We start from the raw sequence: 16819 nt of genomic DNA, 5'->3' as shown, positions 1-16819 counted from the left end.
GAATGTTCTTCATAGAGTAAACTGCTGGAGAAAGTTGACGATCATAGTAACTAGGTATTCATTTCCTATGGTCACCAGCTCCATCTAATGGTCATAATTCTTTATTTTTCGTATATGTTCATTCTGTGTGTATGGGGGGCACACACAAATGTCATTAGGCTCCTTTCTCTCCAGGTCAAATGTTCATTATAGAGTAAATAACTGGATCATAACGATCACAGTAAATAGCTATTTATTTCCTATGATGATCAGCTCCATCTAATGGCCATAATGCAGTATTTTTTGTATAGGTTCATTCTGTGCGTAAGGGGGGCCACAATCAAATGTTATTAGGCTGTTTTCTCTCCAGGTCGAATGTTCTTTATAGAGAAAAATCAGGAAAATGCCTATTATGGCCATTAGATGGGACAGACAACCATAATAAAGATGTATTAGCTATGATCCTCAGCTCCACCTAATGGCCATAATGCAGTATTCTCCATGTCTACTCCTTCTGTGCGAATGGAGGCGTAATCGAATGTTATTAGGCTATTTTCTCTCCAGGTCGAATGTTCTTTATAGAGTAAATAACTGGATCATAACGATCACAGTAAATAGCTATTTATTTCCTATGACCGTCAGCTCCATCTAATGGCCATAATGCAGTATTTTCTGTATAGGTTCATTCTGTGCGTATAGGGGGCCACAATCGAATGTTATTAGGCTATTTTCTCTCCAAGTTGAATGTTCTTCATAGAGTGAATCAGGAAAACGCCACATTATGGCCACCAGATAGAGCTGATAACCATAACAAATAAATATTTATTACCTATGACCATCAGCTCCTCCTAACGGCCATAACAGGGGGACAATAGATTTGTATCAGCCTATTTTCCCTTCAGGTCGAATGTTCTTCATAGAGTAAATTGCTAGATGAAGCTGATGATCATAATAACTAGATATTTATTTCCTATGACCGTCAGCTCCATCTAATGGTCATAATGCAGTACTTTCTGTACAAGGTTCATTCTGTGCATATGGGGGCCACAATCGAATGTTATTAGGCTATTTTCTCTCCAGGTCGAATATTCTTTATAGCGTAAGTCACTAGATAGTGCTGACGATCACACTAAATAGCTATTTACTTCCTATTATCATTAGCTCCATCATAATGGAGGTCATAATGGAGTATTTTCGGTATAGGTTCATTATGTGTGTATAATTTCTCTCCAGGTCGAATGTTCTTTATAGAGAAAAATCCGGAAAATGCTCATTATGGCCATTAGATGGGACAGACAACCATAATAAAGATGTATTAGCTATGATCATCAGCTCCACCTAATGGCCATAATGCAGTATTCTCCATGTCTACTCCTTCTGTGCAAATGGAGGCGTAATCGAATGTTATTAGGCTATTTTCTCTCCAGGTCGAATGTTCTTTATAGAGTAAGTCACTAGATGGTGCTGACGATCACGCTAAATAGCTATTTACTTCCTATGATCATCAGCTCCATCTACTGGTCATAATGGAGTACTGGGGCACAATAAAATTTTCCCTCCAGGTCGAATGTTCTTCATAGAGTGAACCAGGAAAATACCTATTATGGCCACTAGATAGAGCTGGCAAGCATAGCAAATAAGCATTTATTACCTATGATCATCAGCTCAATAATAAAGTATTTTCTATGTATATTCCTCAGGCAAAACTGAATGTTATTAGGATATTTTCTCTCCAGGTTGAATGTTCTTTATAGAGAAAAATCAGGAAAATGCCTATTATGGCCACTAGATGGGACTGACAACCATAATAAAGATGTATTAGCTATGATCATCAGCTCCACCTAATGGCCATAATGCGGTATTCTCCATGTCTATTCCTTCTGTGCGAATGGGGGCAAAGACGGAATGTTTCTCTCCAGGTCGAAAGTTCTTTATAAACTGAATCTGGAAAATAACTCATTATGACCACTAGATGGAGCTGAGAAGCTTAGTAAATAAGTATGTATTACCTAGGGTCACCAGCTCCCCCTAATGGCCAAAATACAGTATTTTCCTGATTCACTTCATTCTGTATGAATGAATAACATTCGACCTGGAGTGAAAATAGCCTAGTAGCATCCAATTCTTCCACATTCCAGGTGTCTATGATGTTTCACAAGTTCCATTCAAACAAAACAACACAGAGAGACTCCAGTACTCTCAGTAAATGTTGTCACATGTGACATGTACAGTATATATATATATATATATACACATATATATATACACTGTATATAGATAGATGATGGACATATCGGCTTCACCCCTCCTCCCTGGCTCATGCGTTGTCTCGTCTCTTCCAGGCCAAGTGGAGTCGGAGCTCCTGCACACGTACAGCGCGGTGGACACCTTCGATATCCTGATCCTGTGTGTGCGAGTCGCTGTGCTCACCGCCGTCACCCTCACTGTCCCCATCGTCCTATTCCCGGTAAGTCGGCTGCTCAGGGGGGCGTAGGAGCTGACACTCTACACGTATAAATATGTGTTCACAGGGGCGGACTGACCATTTGGAAACTCGGCACTGCCCGAGGGCCCGGGGTCAGTAGGGGGCCCCATGAGATGCCCCTGGTACCTTTTCAAGTTTGGGCAAGGACACAGGGGCCCTATGATCCCCTATTGCCCGGGGGCCCCATGAGTTGTCAGTCCGCCCCTGCGTGTACATATACACTTTTACCTGCCGAAAACGACACAATTCTCTCCATTTACAGCGATGATGGAGGTAGGAGGCGCTATTCAGAGTGTGCAGCTCTGCAGCATCCTGTTCCACCTCCCTGCCTCTATCTGGCTCCTAATGCAGGCCATAGACGGTTCGTTTATCAGCCGATTTTTCGTCCTAAAAACGAAACATCGTTCGTTCTGTAAACCGATGTTGCCACCAATGATTGTGAAAATCGGCCGTTTTTCACAAATTTTCCAGCATGACCAATAAAAGAAATGAGGAGGAACCGCGAAAATCGGCCGATGCCATCGCCCAACTAACTGTGCGAAAATAGGCCGATAAACGAACCGTCTATGGCCTGCATTAGTCTTCTCTGTGCCCAGAGGCGGACTGACTATTTGGAAACTCGGGCACTGCCCGAGGGTCCAGGGTCAGTAGGGGGCCCCATGAGATGCCCCTGGTACCTTTTTCATAGGCTTTTTTGAGTTTGGGCAAGGACACATGGGCCCCATGATCCCCTATTGCCTGGGGGCCCCATGAGTTGTCAGTCCGCCCCTGGCTGTGCCCCCCTGCAAGCATTTACACATCTGGCTACTTGCTAAAGCCTTGCCCATATTATACCCCCAGTGGCTGCAACATGTTAGAATAACGGCCCAGAGTAATAAATAGCAGGAAGAGTAACAATAACTCATTACTGGGCAGGCATGGACTTGCAGAGCTGATGACAGGTTCTCTTCAATGGGCCATGCTATGTTATGTACTCATGGGATGCGAAGGGTTACATAGGCTCTGTTTTATAGATGAAATACAGAGAATTATAAAAGTATATATCAATATAGATCCTTTAACAAATAAAAAATATCATTTTAATTATTTCTGAATATTAATTTGTATACATTTATCATATTTTATTACTATTATATTACATGCACTAAATATTCTATTATTCTCTCTATATATATATATAATTTTTTTGTATATTAAAAAATATAAATGTAATTATATTTTAAAATAATTGAATGTATATTTATTATATTTTAATAACTGATATGTTAACTGTATTAAAGATTGTGTTTAATATTGATACATATTTGTAATATACATACAGTAAATATAATTTTAGAATATATATTTATTATATTTTAATAACTACTATTTTAGATTAATTATTGATTGTATGTGTTGTATATACAGGTGAAACTCAAAAAATGAGAATCTGGTGCAAAAGTTCATTTATTTCAGTGCAGCAACTTAAAAGGTGAAACTAATATATGAGACTCATTCCATGCAAAGCAAGATAGTTGAAGCCGTGATTTGTCATCATTGTGATGATTATGGCTTACAGCTCATGAAAACCCCAAATCCACAATCTCAGAAAATGGGAATATTGTGAAAAGGTGGAATAATCTCGGCTCAAAGTGTCCCACTCTAATCAGCTCATTCAGCCATAACACCTGCAAAGGGTTCCTGAGCCTTTAAATGGTCTCTCAGTCTGGTTCAGTAGGAATCACAATCATGGGAAGGACTGCTGACCTGACACCATCACTGACACCCTCCATAAGGAGGGAAAGCCTCAAAAGGGAATTGCAAAAGAAGTTGGATGTTCCCAAAGTGCTGTATCAAAGCACATTAATAGAAAGTTATGTGGAAGGGAAAAGTGTGGAAGAAAAAGGTGCACAAGCAGCAGGGATGACCGCAGCCTGGAGAGGATTGTCAGGAAAAGGCCATTCAAAAGTGTTGGGGACTTTCACAAGGAGTGGACTGAGGCTGGAGTAAGTGCATCAAGAGCCAACACACACAGACGGATCCTGGACATGGGCTTCAAATGTCGTATTCCTCTTGTCAAGCCTCTCCTGAACAACAAACGTCAGAAGCGTCTTACCTGGGCTAAAGAAAAACAGACCTGGTCTGCTGCTCAGTGGTCCAAAGTCCTCTTTTCTGATGAGAGCAACTTTTGCATCTCATTTGGAAATCAAGGACCCCGAGTATGGAGGAAGAATGGAGAGGCCCAAGGACCCCGAGCATGGAGGAAGAATGGAGAGGCACAAGGACCCGGAGTATGGAGGAAGAATGGAGAGGCACAAGGATTGGGAGTATGGAGGAAGAATGGAGAGGCACAAGGACCCGGAGTATGGAGGAAGAATGGAGAGGCCCAAGGACCCCGAGTATGGTGGAAGAATGGAGAGGCCCAAGGACCCCCGAGTATGGAGGAAGAATGGAGAGGCCCAAGGACCCCGAGTATGGAGGAAGAATGGAGAGGCCCAAGGACCCCGAGTATGGAGGAAGAATGGAGAGGCCCAAGGACCCCGAGTATGGAGGAAGAATGGAGAGGCCCAAGGACCCCGAGTATGGAGGAAGAATGGAGAGGCCCAAGGACCCCGAGTATGGAGGAAGAATGGAGAGGCCCAAGGACCCCGAGTATGGAGGAAGAATGGAGAGGCACAAGGACCCCGAGTATGGAGGAAGAATGGAGAGGCCCAAGGACCCCGAGTATGGAGGAAGAATGGAGAGGCACAAGGACCCAGAGTATGGAGGAAGAATGGAGAGGCACAAGGACCCCGAGTATGGAGGAAGAATGGAGAGGCCCAAGGACCCCGAGTATGGAGAAAGAATGGAGAGGCCCAAGGACCCCGAGTATGGAGGAAGAATGGAGAGGCCCAAGGACCCCGAGTATGGAGGAGGAATGGTGAGGCCCAAGGACCCCGAGTATGGAGGAAGAATGGAGAGGCACACACTGCAAGATGCTTGAAGTCCAGTGTGAAGTTTCCACAGTCTGTGTTGATTTGGGGAGCCATGTCATCTGCTGGTGTTGGTCCACTGTGCTTCATTAAGTCCAGGGTCACCGCAGCCGTCTACCAGGAGATTTTGGAGCACTTCATGCTTCCTTCCGCAGACAAGCTTTATGGGGATGCTGACTTCATTTTCCAGCAGGACTTGGCTCCGCCCACACTGCCAAAAGCACCAAAACCTGGTTCAACGACCGTGGGATTACTGTGCTTGATTGGCCAGCAAACTCACCTGACCTGAACCCCATAGAGAATCTACGGGGCATTGCCAAGAGAAAGATGAGAGACATGAGACCGAACAATGCAGAAGAGCTGAAGGCCGCTATTGAAGCATCCTGGTCTTCCATAACACCTCAGCAGTGCCACAGGCTGATAGCTTCCATGCCACGCCGCATTGAGGCAGTAATTGCTGCAAAATGGGCCCAAACCAAGTACTGAGTACATATGCATGCTTCTACTTTTCAGAGGTCTGATATTGTTCTATGTACAATCCTTGTTTTATTGATTGCATGGAATATTCTCATTTTCTGAGATTGTGGATTTGGGGTTTTCATGAGCTGTAAGCCATAATCATCACAATGATGACAAATCACGGCTTGAACTATCCTGCTTTGCATGTAATGAGTCTATCTCATGTATTAGTTTCACCTTTTAAGTTGCTGCACTGAAATAAATCAACGAATGCACAATATTCTCATATTTCGAGTTTCACCTGTGTGTGTATATATATATATATATATATATATATATATAAAGTGTATTTTTATTATACATGTATACAGTAGATATATACAGCAAATATAATGTTGTAATATATATTTATTATAGCTTTATTACTACTCTTTGGAATATATTAGGTTATTAATGATTGTATTTAATAGTAATTAATGTATTAATAAATAAATATATCTATGATTATAGACTTCTAGATAGTTGGTGTAGCGGCATTATGCAGCGTGCGTACTAATTGCGCTCACCTTTGCCCGCTCGCGCTCCTCATTAGATGCGGCCACACGACTTCTCTGTCTTCTCCGTTAGGTGCGGCGCGCCATCCAGCATATGTTGTTCCAGAACAAGGAGTTCAGCTGGATCCGCCATGTCATCATCGCCATGGTGCTGCTGACGTTAATCAACCTCTTGGTTATTTTTGCCCCGAATATCCTGGGAATATTCGGCATTATTGGTGAGTTATTGATAACTTTCCCTCTGGTTTGTAATGAGAGTCCCGATATCCGGCGTCGCTCCCAGAATCTGAGAAACACTGAGACAATATATGAAAAATATGTTAAAAAATACATTTCAGATATACTGTATGTCTTTAAAAATACAAATCTACATTTTTGGAATGCATTTACAAATATATGTAAAAATATATGTTAAAATGACTTTTTTTATATGTTAAAAAAAATCTGAAGAATATATTTTTAAACATGTATTTTTTTTTATATATTCTTCAGATTTTTTTTAACATATAAAAAAGTCACTTTAACATATATTTGTAAATGCATTCCAAAAATTTTTGAAATGCACTTACAAGTATATGTAAAAATATGTTAAAATGAATTTTTTTATGTTAAAAAAATCTGAATAATATATTAAAAAAAAAATACATGTTTAAAAATAAATGTTTTTAAAATATATTCTTCAGATTTTTTTTTTTAAACATATAAAAAAGTCATTTTAACATATATTTTTACATATATTTGTAAGTGCATTTCAAACATTTTTGGAATGCATTTACAAATATATGTTAAAGTGACTTTTATAAATGTTAAAAAAAAATCTGAAGAATATATAAAAAAAAATACATGTTTAAAAATATATTCTTCAGATTTTTTTTAACATTTATAAAAGTCACTTTAACATATATTTGTAAATGCATTCCAAAAATGTTTGAAATGCACTTACAAATATATGTAAAAATATATGTTAAAATGACTTTTTTATATGTTTAAAAAAAAAAATCTGAAGAATATATTTTAAAAACATTTATTTTTAAACATGTATTTTTTTAGAATATATTATTCAGATTTTTTTAACATAAAAAAATTCATTTTAACATATTTTTACATATACTTGTAAGTGCATTTCAAAAATTTTTGGAATGCATTTACAAATATATGTTAAAGTGACTTTTTTATATGTTAAAAAAAATCTGAAGAATATATAAAAAAAAATACATGTTTAAAAATATATTCTTCAGATTTTTTTTAACATATAAAAAAGTCATTTTAACATATATTTTTACATATATTCATAAATGCATTCCAAAAATGTAGATTTGTATTTTTAAAGACATACAGTATATTTTAAAATGTATTTATAAGAAAAATATTTTTGAAAATACATTTTAAATCCTTGAGTTCTGCTCCTGGAGAACGTCACCGTCTCCCGCTATTTGTGTCCCCCCAGGTGCCACGTCCGCTCCGTGTCTGATCTTCATCTTTCCCGCCATCTTCTATATCCGGATCATGCCCAAAGACAGGGAGCCCATGAAGTCCCCCCCGAAGATACTGGTAAGAGACCAAAATAAGCAGCACACAGGATGCGATTTTGGAGGTTTATTATAAAAAAAATATTTTTTTAAACATGTATTTTTTAAAAATATATTCTTCAGATTTTTTTTAACATATAAAAAAATAATTTTAACATATGTTTTTACATATATTTGTAAATGCATTCCAAAAATGTAGATTTTTATTTTTAAAGGCATACAGTATGTTTAAAATGTATTTTTAAAAATATGTTTCATATAAATACATTTCAAATATACTGTATGTCTTTAAAATACAAATCTACATTTTTGAAATGCATTTACAAATATATGTTAAAGTGACTTTTTTATATGTTAAAAAAAATCTGAAGAATATATAAAAAAAAATACACGTTTAAAAATATATTCTTCAGATTTTTTTTTAACATATGAAAAAGTCATTTTAACATATATTTGTAAATGCATTCCAAAAATGTAGATTTGTATTTTTAAAGACATACAGTATATTTGAAAATGTATTTATATGAAAAATATTTTAAAAAATACATTTTCAAATATACTGCATGTCTTTAAAAATACAAATCTACATTTTTGGAATGTATTTGCAAATATATGTAAAAATATATGTTAAAATGACTTTTATAGGTTAAAACAAAATCTGAAGAATATATTTTTAAACTTATTTCTTTAATATATATTCTTCAGATTTTTTTTTACGTGTAAAAAAGTCACTTTAACCTATAATTGTAAATGCCTTCCAAAAATGTAATTTGTATTTTTAAAGACATACAGTATATTTGAAATGTATTTTTAAAAATATTCTTCATATAAAAACATTTTCGAATATACTGTATGTCTTTAAAAATACAAATCTACATTTTTGGAAGGCATTTACAAATATATGTTAAAGTGACTTTTTTATATGTAAAAAAAAATCTGAAGAATATATTTTTAAACAAGTATTTTTTTTATTCTGTGTGCAGCGCAGAATAAGACCCACCTTGGTGCATGTTCGGCCAGAAGGGGTTAAAAACCATCAAAAGCCGCCTTCGTTTCACCTTCCCCAAAATTGGGAAATTTCACAATTTTCAAAATTTTGGAAAACTTTCTTCATCCTATAAAATCATGTTCTGTATTTTTTTTTTTGCAGGCCGCTTGCTTTGCCGGGTTGGGCGTTCTCTTCATGATCATGAGTCTTAGTTTCATCATCATTGATTGGGCAACCGGGAGCAGCAAAAGTAGCGGCAGCCACTAATCCCACCGGAAACCTTCTACCGCAAACCCCCCTCCCCCGTCTCCCCCATCACCCCAGGACTTAACAATGCAAACTGACAATGCTGCTGGCTCTTCAGTGAACATCAGGATGAGGACCTGTCATGTGTTCCTATTTATCTTCACTGGGAGGGGGAGGGGTTAATATTGGGTGTCCAGATGGGGGACTACACCTTTTTCGACCACTGTTGGGGTGGGCGAAGGTTCTTATCCAGCTGCTAGTTAGAATGGTACATATCTCACAGCCCGACTCTGGGAGGGGCATACTCCGCGGATGACAGGTCCCTCTCATTGGTCTGTTTATTAGCCCATAGGAGACGAGGGGCTGTACATAGTTCGGGAGGTTGGGTTATCATCAGTGTCTACTTGTATATAGAGGAGGATGAAGCAGTTAGAATTTTTCATACTGTTAGCTAAATGTTGCACATAAGCCATTTGTACGTGGAAGGACTTGACTCAGTTTCTTAATTGGACCCTTCAAGATCCTCCTACAACAATATGGTCCTTCAAGTTTTCATGGCTGGGGGTTTGTGTCTGATACACTCTTCCAATTTACCCTCATTTTCTAATTGAACCCTTTGAGATGTCTTCTACAACAATATGGTCCTTCAACTTTTGTGAGGGGGTTTGTCTGATGGAATCTTCCAGCTTACCCTCGTTTTGAGATAACTCAAGTTTTTGAAGGGAAAAAAAAAGATCACAAAATATATTGAAACAACATCAACCAACCCAAAATTTGATACATCGCCAAGAATATTCCAAGAACAAGAGCCATTATTCCCAGAGAAGATCTGTAAACAAGGAGGAAAGTCGAACTAAAAGCCCATGACTTCCAGCGACCATTCCCACCAACACACGTCTAGGTGATGTCATTGTGAATGTTGCCCCTTGCATGTTGGATCCAATGGCAGAGGGCAAATGCCCTCTAACTGGACCATTTAAGATGTCTTTTACGACAATATGGTCCTTCAGTCTTTAGTGGTGGGGGGTGTGTCTGATGGACTCTTCCAATTTACCCTCATTTTCTAATTGAACGCATTGAGATGTCTTCTACAATATGGTCCTTCAGCCTTTCGGGCCGGGGGGTTTGTGTCTGATGGACTCTTCCAGTTTACCCTCATTTTCTAATTGAACCCTTTGAGATGTTTTCTACAACGATATGGTCCTTCAACTTTCGTGAGGGGGTTTGTCTGATGGAATCTTCCAGCTTAGCCTTGTTTTGAGATAACTCAAGTTTTTGAAGGGAAAAATAAAGATCAAAAAGTATATTGAAACGATAACCAACCATAAATTTGATACATTGCCAAGAATATTCCAAGAACAAGAACCATTATTCCCAGAGAAGATCTGTAAACAAGGAGGAAAGTCGAACTAAAAGCCATTTGTTTTCCCATGACTTCCAGCGACCATTCCCACCAACACAGGTCTAGGTGATGTCATTGTGAATGTTGCCCCTTGCATGTTGGAGCCAATAGCAGAGGGCAAATGCCCTCTAACTGGACCATTTAAGATGTCTTTTACGACAATATGGTCCTTCAGCCTTTCGCGGGGGTTGTGTGTCTGATAAATTCTTCCAGTTTACCCTCATTTTCTAATTGAACCCTTTGAGATGCCTTCTACAACGATATGGTCCTTCAGCCTTTTGCGGGGGTGGGGGGGAAATGTCTGATGGACTCTTCCAGTTTACCCTCATTGTGAGACTAATTGACAAGTAGTCTCAAGAACAACAACCATGATTCCCCGAGAAGATCCATAAACAAGGAGGGGACCCAAGCTTAAAAGCCATGTGTTTTCCCATGACTTCCAACGACCATTCCCACCAGCACAGGTCTAGGTGATGTCATTGTGAATGTTGCCCCTTGCATGCTGGAGCCCATTGCAGAGGGCAAACGCCCCAGGGTGACTGACCACACTTGATTGAGGAGAACACTGAGGGCTGCTTCAAGAAGAGAAACAAAGAGGAGAAGAGGAGGGAACCCCGGGAAGAAGGATGGACAAACAGGCAAAGCTTCAATGAAAGGCCTGAAAAAGCTGTGGCTTGGCCAACAAAGGCTGGCACATACTGAATCAAGTCACGTCTGCGATTGGGCACAGGGCCTCCCGGGGGAGGGGGACCCTGTGTATTGAATTCCTCCTCTGGGACAGCCTGTGACATGCAACTCTCAGCTGAAATTAAGAAAAACAATTGGGAACTTTACATTCTGTGGAAGTTTTCTGTAGCCGTGCAACTGGTGGAGAATCTGGGCAGTGTGTCATCATGGAGACAAGTACTGGGATGGGAATCATGGCAAGCCAATACCCAGTAACCCCTTCATTGCTGGAAGAGACAGAAAGTTGCAGTGGGGGAGGGGGTTTCAATCGATGTAGGTACAATATGGAGGGTGAGAGCGGAGCTATCCAATTAAAAGAGCTTCCTCTATAACACACTGGAAATTAGTCATGTGATGTGGACAATCGTCAATATATATAATCTGCTAATAAATTGTAACTTCACTTTTCTTCCTATGACACCAATACCATTCGGTGCCACAAGGAAAAGTTGGCTACTCATGTTTTCATATGTTTCAGCTGCATTTTTTGACCACAGATGGATTTCTGAAGCTCCTACACATCAGAGTGAACTATAAATAGAGAATATAAGAATTTTATTTAGTATTTTTTAATCTTCATAGAGCTCAGGTGAGATAAATGATTCCTAAATTGTTTAAGGCTTTAGGCACATGGAGTATTTGGACCCATCTATACCCCATCACATTCTTGGCAGAAGATGGGAGTGGTGGGACACAAGTCCATCTAGCCTAGAGGACAATATCCAGTTAGGTTCCTCCCAGGTTTCTGGGGATCCTGGGATATATTTTATGGTGAAAAATTGGGGTGTGTGTTGACGGGCTCAGCAATTATTGGGCGGGATTAAATGTGGGTGCAATTTAGAACTGCCTGATCTTCTAAGCCTGTAGCCATTGAGTGCTGCCTATGGACAGAGGGAAGTCAGACATGCAGGCATGATCTGATTACCGAAAGATCTTTCGACAAACAAGCACATTCGGATTGACTGAATATATGTTTCTTCATATGGAGAAGGGAGAGGACGCGTCATTAGACACACCAACAAAAGTTTATCTTGGGGGCAGTGGACAATACCAGTTGTCTAGGAACATGCAACCCATTAATTTTTTTTTCCTTCAGAACCATTTAAGGGATGGCTGGAGAAGTCAGGGAGCAGTTCCATCCTTTGATTCAGAGGGGTAAGTACCCAGAGGGTGGGCCTATATCTGATTTACCTGCATGGCCCTTCTGAAGGAAAGAATCAATGAGTTACAAGTTCCTAGACAATTGGTATTGTCTAGGAACATCCAACCCATTGATTCTTTCCTTCAGAAGGGCCATTTAAGGGATGACTGGAGAGGTCAGACTACAGACTTATATTTGGTGGCCCATCAAACATAAGTCTGACCTGCACCCTAGAGAAGAGGCAGGTGGCTGTCTCTTCTCTAGGATGCAGGTCAGTAGATTACCTTCTTGTGGTGGTTCCATCTTTTGATTCAGAGGGGTAAGCAGCCAGAGGGGGTAGGCCTATGTCCCATTCACCTGCATGGCCCTTCTGAAGGAAAGAATCAGTGGGTTACATGTTCCTAGACAATTTGTATTGACTAAGAACATCCAACCCATTGATTCTTTCCTTTAGAAGGGCCGCTTATGGGATGGTTGGAGAGATTGAGGAGCACCTACAGATTTATGTCTGGTGGCCAATCTGGCTAGGGCAAAGATCACCCTACACCTTACTGCCACAAGACACCCAATAATCAGTTTATCTTAGCAGCGGTGGAAAATATTAACTCATTGATTTTTCCTTACGAAGGGCCGTTTAGGGAGTGACTGGAGGGGTCGGAGAGCACCTACAGACTTATGCTTGGTGGCCAATCTGATCAGGTCAAAGACCAGCTTGCTGCCACAAGAACAGAATTATGTTTGGTAGACAATAGATGACCTTCTTGTGGCAGTTCCATCTTTTGATTCAGAGGCGTAACCAGCCAGGGGGTGGGCCTATGTCCCATTCTCCTCCATGGCCCTTCTGAAGGAAAGAATCAATGGGCTGCATGTTCCTAGACAAGTGGTTTTGTCTAGGAACAATCAACCCATTGATTCCTTCCTTCAGAAGGGCCATTTAAGGGACAGCTGGAGAGGTTGGGGAGCACCTAGAGACTTAGGTTTGGTGGCCAATCTGCCCAGGTCAAAGATCACCTTACACCTTACTGCCAAAAGGTCATTTACTGATCTGCACCTTAGGGAAGAGGCAGGTGGCTGTCTTTTCTCTAGGATGCAGGTCAGTAGATGACCTTCTTGTTGCAGTTCCATCTTTTGATTCAGAGGCAAAACCAGCCAAGGGGTGGGCCTATGTCCCATTATCCTGCATGGCCCTTCTTAAGGAAAGAATCAATGGGTTGCATGTACCTAAACAAGTAGTATTGTCTAGGAACAATCAACCCATTGATTCTTTCCTTCCTTCAGTAGAGCCATTTAAGGGACAGCTGGAGAGGTTTGGGAGCACCTAGAGACTTAGATTTGGTGGCAAATCTGCCTAGGTCAAAGATCACCCTACACCTTACTACCATAAGGTCATTTACTGATCTGCTTCTTAGGGAAGAGGCAGGTGGCTGTCTTTTTTCTAGGATGCAGGTCAGTAGATGACCTTCTTGTGGCAGTTCTATCTTTTGATTCAGACAGGTTAGCAGAGTATGCCCACATTCCGTTCACCTGCATAATGGGGCAATATACTGGTCTTTTCCTACTTAAAATAAACTTGTCACTGTGTTCTGTAGGGCACTAGGTGAGGTGGGATAAGAACAGGAGCTCCAGACTCTGGAGATCGGTTGGTGGATACGTGGTCAAGGTTCAGGGTGGCTTCAAGCACACCTAGAAACTCTGCTGCCCATCAATCCCGATCCTCCACCATTGCTAAACTGGTCATTACCATCCCCTCTTCTTATTCTGCACTGTAGCTTTGACCTATCTACCCCTCCCTGGCTGCCAAAAAAAATTATGGAAATCTGCAGCTAGAGAGAAGATCCCTACGAGGAAGCTTTGAGATCAATTCTACCAAGCTGCACCTGTTGTGGGAAGCCTTGAACCCGTCTGCCTCAAGTGATCTGCAGAGCATTGCGCTCAGAGATGCAATCTGTAACTCGAGTATCTTGGAGCAGAGCGGGGGGGGGGGGGATCAGTTGTCCAAGTCCATCAAGGGATATTGGCTGGCAACTGTCGCTGAGGATTGTGAGATCCCTAGCTACAAAAAATATGAAATATGTCAGGAATTTATGTAGAATATTTCCACTGTGCTGAGCAACGGGGGTGTGAAAATACAACGTGGAGTAAACTGCTAATTAAGCAGAATTGCAAAAAAATTGTAAAGGGCGGAGGATGCGGGCAAAATGACAGGGTCTCTTTAAAGCCCTCAACCCAGTTAGAAACATAGCGTCAAAGCTCCTTCCCTAGCCAATATTGGCGCTTTCAGGGGGTGATGGTGTCTCCTCCTTTTGTCATGTGACTTCGGCATGAGCACGGCATCATTGAAGGAGATGATACCCAGAAGCACCGATGTTCTGATGGTTTTGATGGAGGAAGGAGTAAACGATCGAGCGCTGTGACGGTGAGCATTGTCTCGGGGTGGGCTTTAAAGAGAACCTGTCATTTTGCCCTGAATGGCCTCTTTACAATGGAATTATTCTATGGTGACCCTTGCATTAGTGTACTTTTTTTCTGCCTTGAATTAACAAGGTGACAGGGTCTCTTGAAACACGAGACAGCTAAATTAGTTGAAATACATAGTTTATATGGTATGTTTTACTTGTTAAGAGATTCTAAATTCTGTTCGGCCAGCCTTGTGATCCGGGCACCTCTGTCATACTGCATAGTGAGGGGTGACAGCTGCTCTCTGGCGAATGAATAGGCGGGGAGAAGAAAGACGTTCTCAGTCCAGTAAGTGACACAGGAAGCTGTAATGGTGGACAGTGGTGACTATGTAGAACCATAAGACCGGCTGAACAGAGTTATAAATCCTAAGAATTGCTGCCAGCCATCTGGTGTTTATTCAGTGATATGGGCCATACAGTCTGCGGTTTCCTGTAAAAGATACTCACTAGAAATGTCAGATGTAGAAAGTCTTCCTCTGTATTACAGTTTAACCTGACATTTTGCTGACATGCGTTTCTCCAACTTCCCTACAACACAAGGTGTCCTTCCAGTCCCCGCCCCCGCGGAGCTTTTTGCTCCTCCTCCCTAGCCGACGCTGACCGATCCCTTTATTGGGGGAGGATTGTTGTGCTGTTCTTGTTTTTACTGTACTTTTAACTACTTTGTATTAAAACTGTCATAGATTAATATCATTGTCCCCTCCCCCCCCCCGCCTCCATGTACAGCCTGGCTGGGGGGAGGGTAGGGGGGTGTAGTGTAAGTAGTTTAAATTATAAAGAAATGACTTATTTTTGGGAGAAGGGAAATGTTTATAGCAGAGAATTTATTGAATCTTTGTACTTGACAATAAAATGTGAACGGACCCAACGTGTCAGCTTGTTTGTGAGTGTGCGGTGACGCGCGGGGGGGGGGGGGGAGAATACACCTGGGGGGGAGAGAATACACTAGGGAGGGAATATACTGCTGAAGGAGAGAGTAGACTGGGGGGGGGAGGGTGTACACTGGGGGGGGGGAATACACCGGGGGAGAAAATATACCTGGAGGGGAATACACCAGAGGTTGGCATATGGGGGAGGAAGAATACACAGGAGGGAAAGTATACACTGGGGGAGGGGAAGGATAAACAGGAGGGTGGCATATGGGGGGGTAGAATACACTGGGGGGGAGAGAATAAACTGGGGGGGGGGGAGGGGAGAGAATACGATGGAGGTTGGGATGTGGGGGGGGGGGGTAAAATACACTGAGGGGGAGAGAATACACTGGGGGGGGAGGGGAGAGAATACACTGGAGGCTGGCATATGGGGAGGTAGAATACACTTGGAGGGGAGAGGATACACTGGAGGTTGGCATACGGGGGGGGGGCAAGGGGAGGCTGGCATATGGGGAGGTAGAATACACACGAGGGAGAGAAAACACTGGAGGCTGGCATATGGGGGGCAGAATACACTGGGGGGGGGGGGAGAAAATACACTGGGGGGGTGGCATATGGGGGAGGGTAGAATACAGTGGGGGGAGAGAATACACTGGAGGTTGGCATATGGAGGGGTAGAATACACCGGGGGGGGGGAGAATACACTGGAGGGTGGCATATGGGAGGTAGAATGCACTGGGAGGGAGAGAATACACTAGGGGGGTGGCATATGGAGGGGTAGAATACAGTGGGGGGAGAGAATACACTGGAGGTTGGCATATGGAGGGGTAGAATACACCGGGGGGGAGAGAATACACTGGAGGGTGGCATATGGAGGGGTAGAATACACCGGGGGGGAGAGAATACAGAAAGAGGGGAGAGAATGCACCTGGGGGAGAGAATACAGTGGGGTGAGGGGAGAGAATACCCCTGGGGGGAGAATACCCCTGGGGGGAGAATACATGCACCTGGGGAGGATAGAATACATG

General features: G+C 41.6%; 1 protein-coding gene across 2 annotated transcripts in view; it reads left to right on the top strand.

The window, feature by feature from the left end:
- The window catches only part of LOC149429348 (sodium-coupled neutral amino acid transporter 3-like), a 90279-nt gene extending 74496 nt beyond the window's left edge, over positions 1–15783 (top strand). For both annotated transcript variants that reach the window (XM_089666513.1, XM_089666512.1), the window contains exons 13-16: positions 2322–2446; positions 6502–6646; positions 7876–7979; positions 9108–15783. In XM_089666513.1, the coding sequence (XP_089522639.1) occupies positions 2322–2446; positions 6502–6646; positions 7876–7979; positions 9108–9212 (479 nt within the window). In that variant the 3' untranslated portion in view covers positions 9213–15783. The remainder of the gene's footprint in view (positions 1–2321; positions 2447–6501; positions 6647–7875; positions 7980–9107) is intronic.
- Positions 15784–16819: the final 1036 nt, after the last annotated feature.

Source organism: Staurois parvus, unplaced genomic scaffold, assembly GCF_062004578.1.
Source record: "Staurois parvus isolate SC_StPar_1 unplaced genomic scaffold, SC_StPar_1.0 ptg002749l, whole genome shotgun sequence".
Lineage (NCBI taxonomy): Eukaryota > Metazoa > Chordata > Amphibia > Anura > Ranidae > Staurois > Staurois parvus.
Note: the sequence above shows the minus strand (reverse complement) of the source record. Positions and strands in the feature narration are given on the sequence as shown.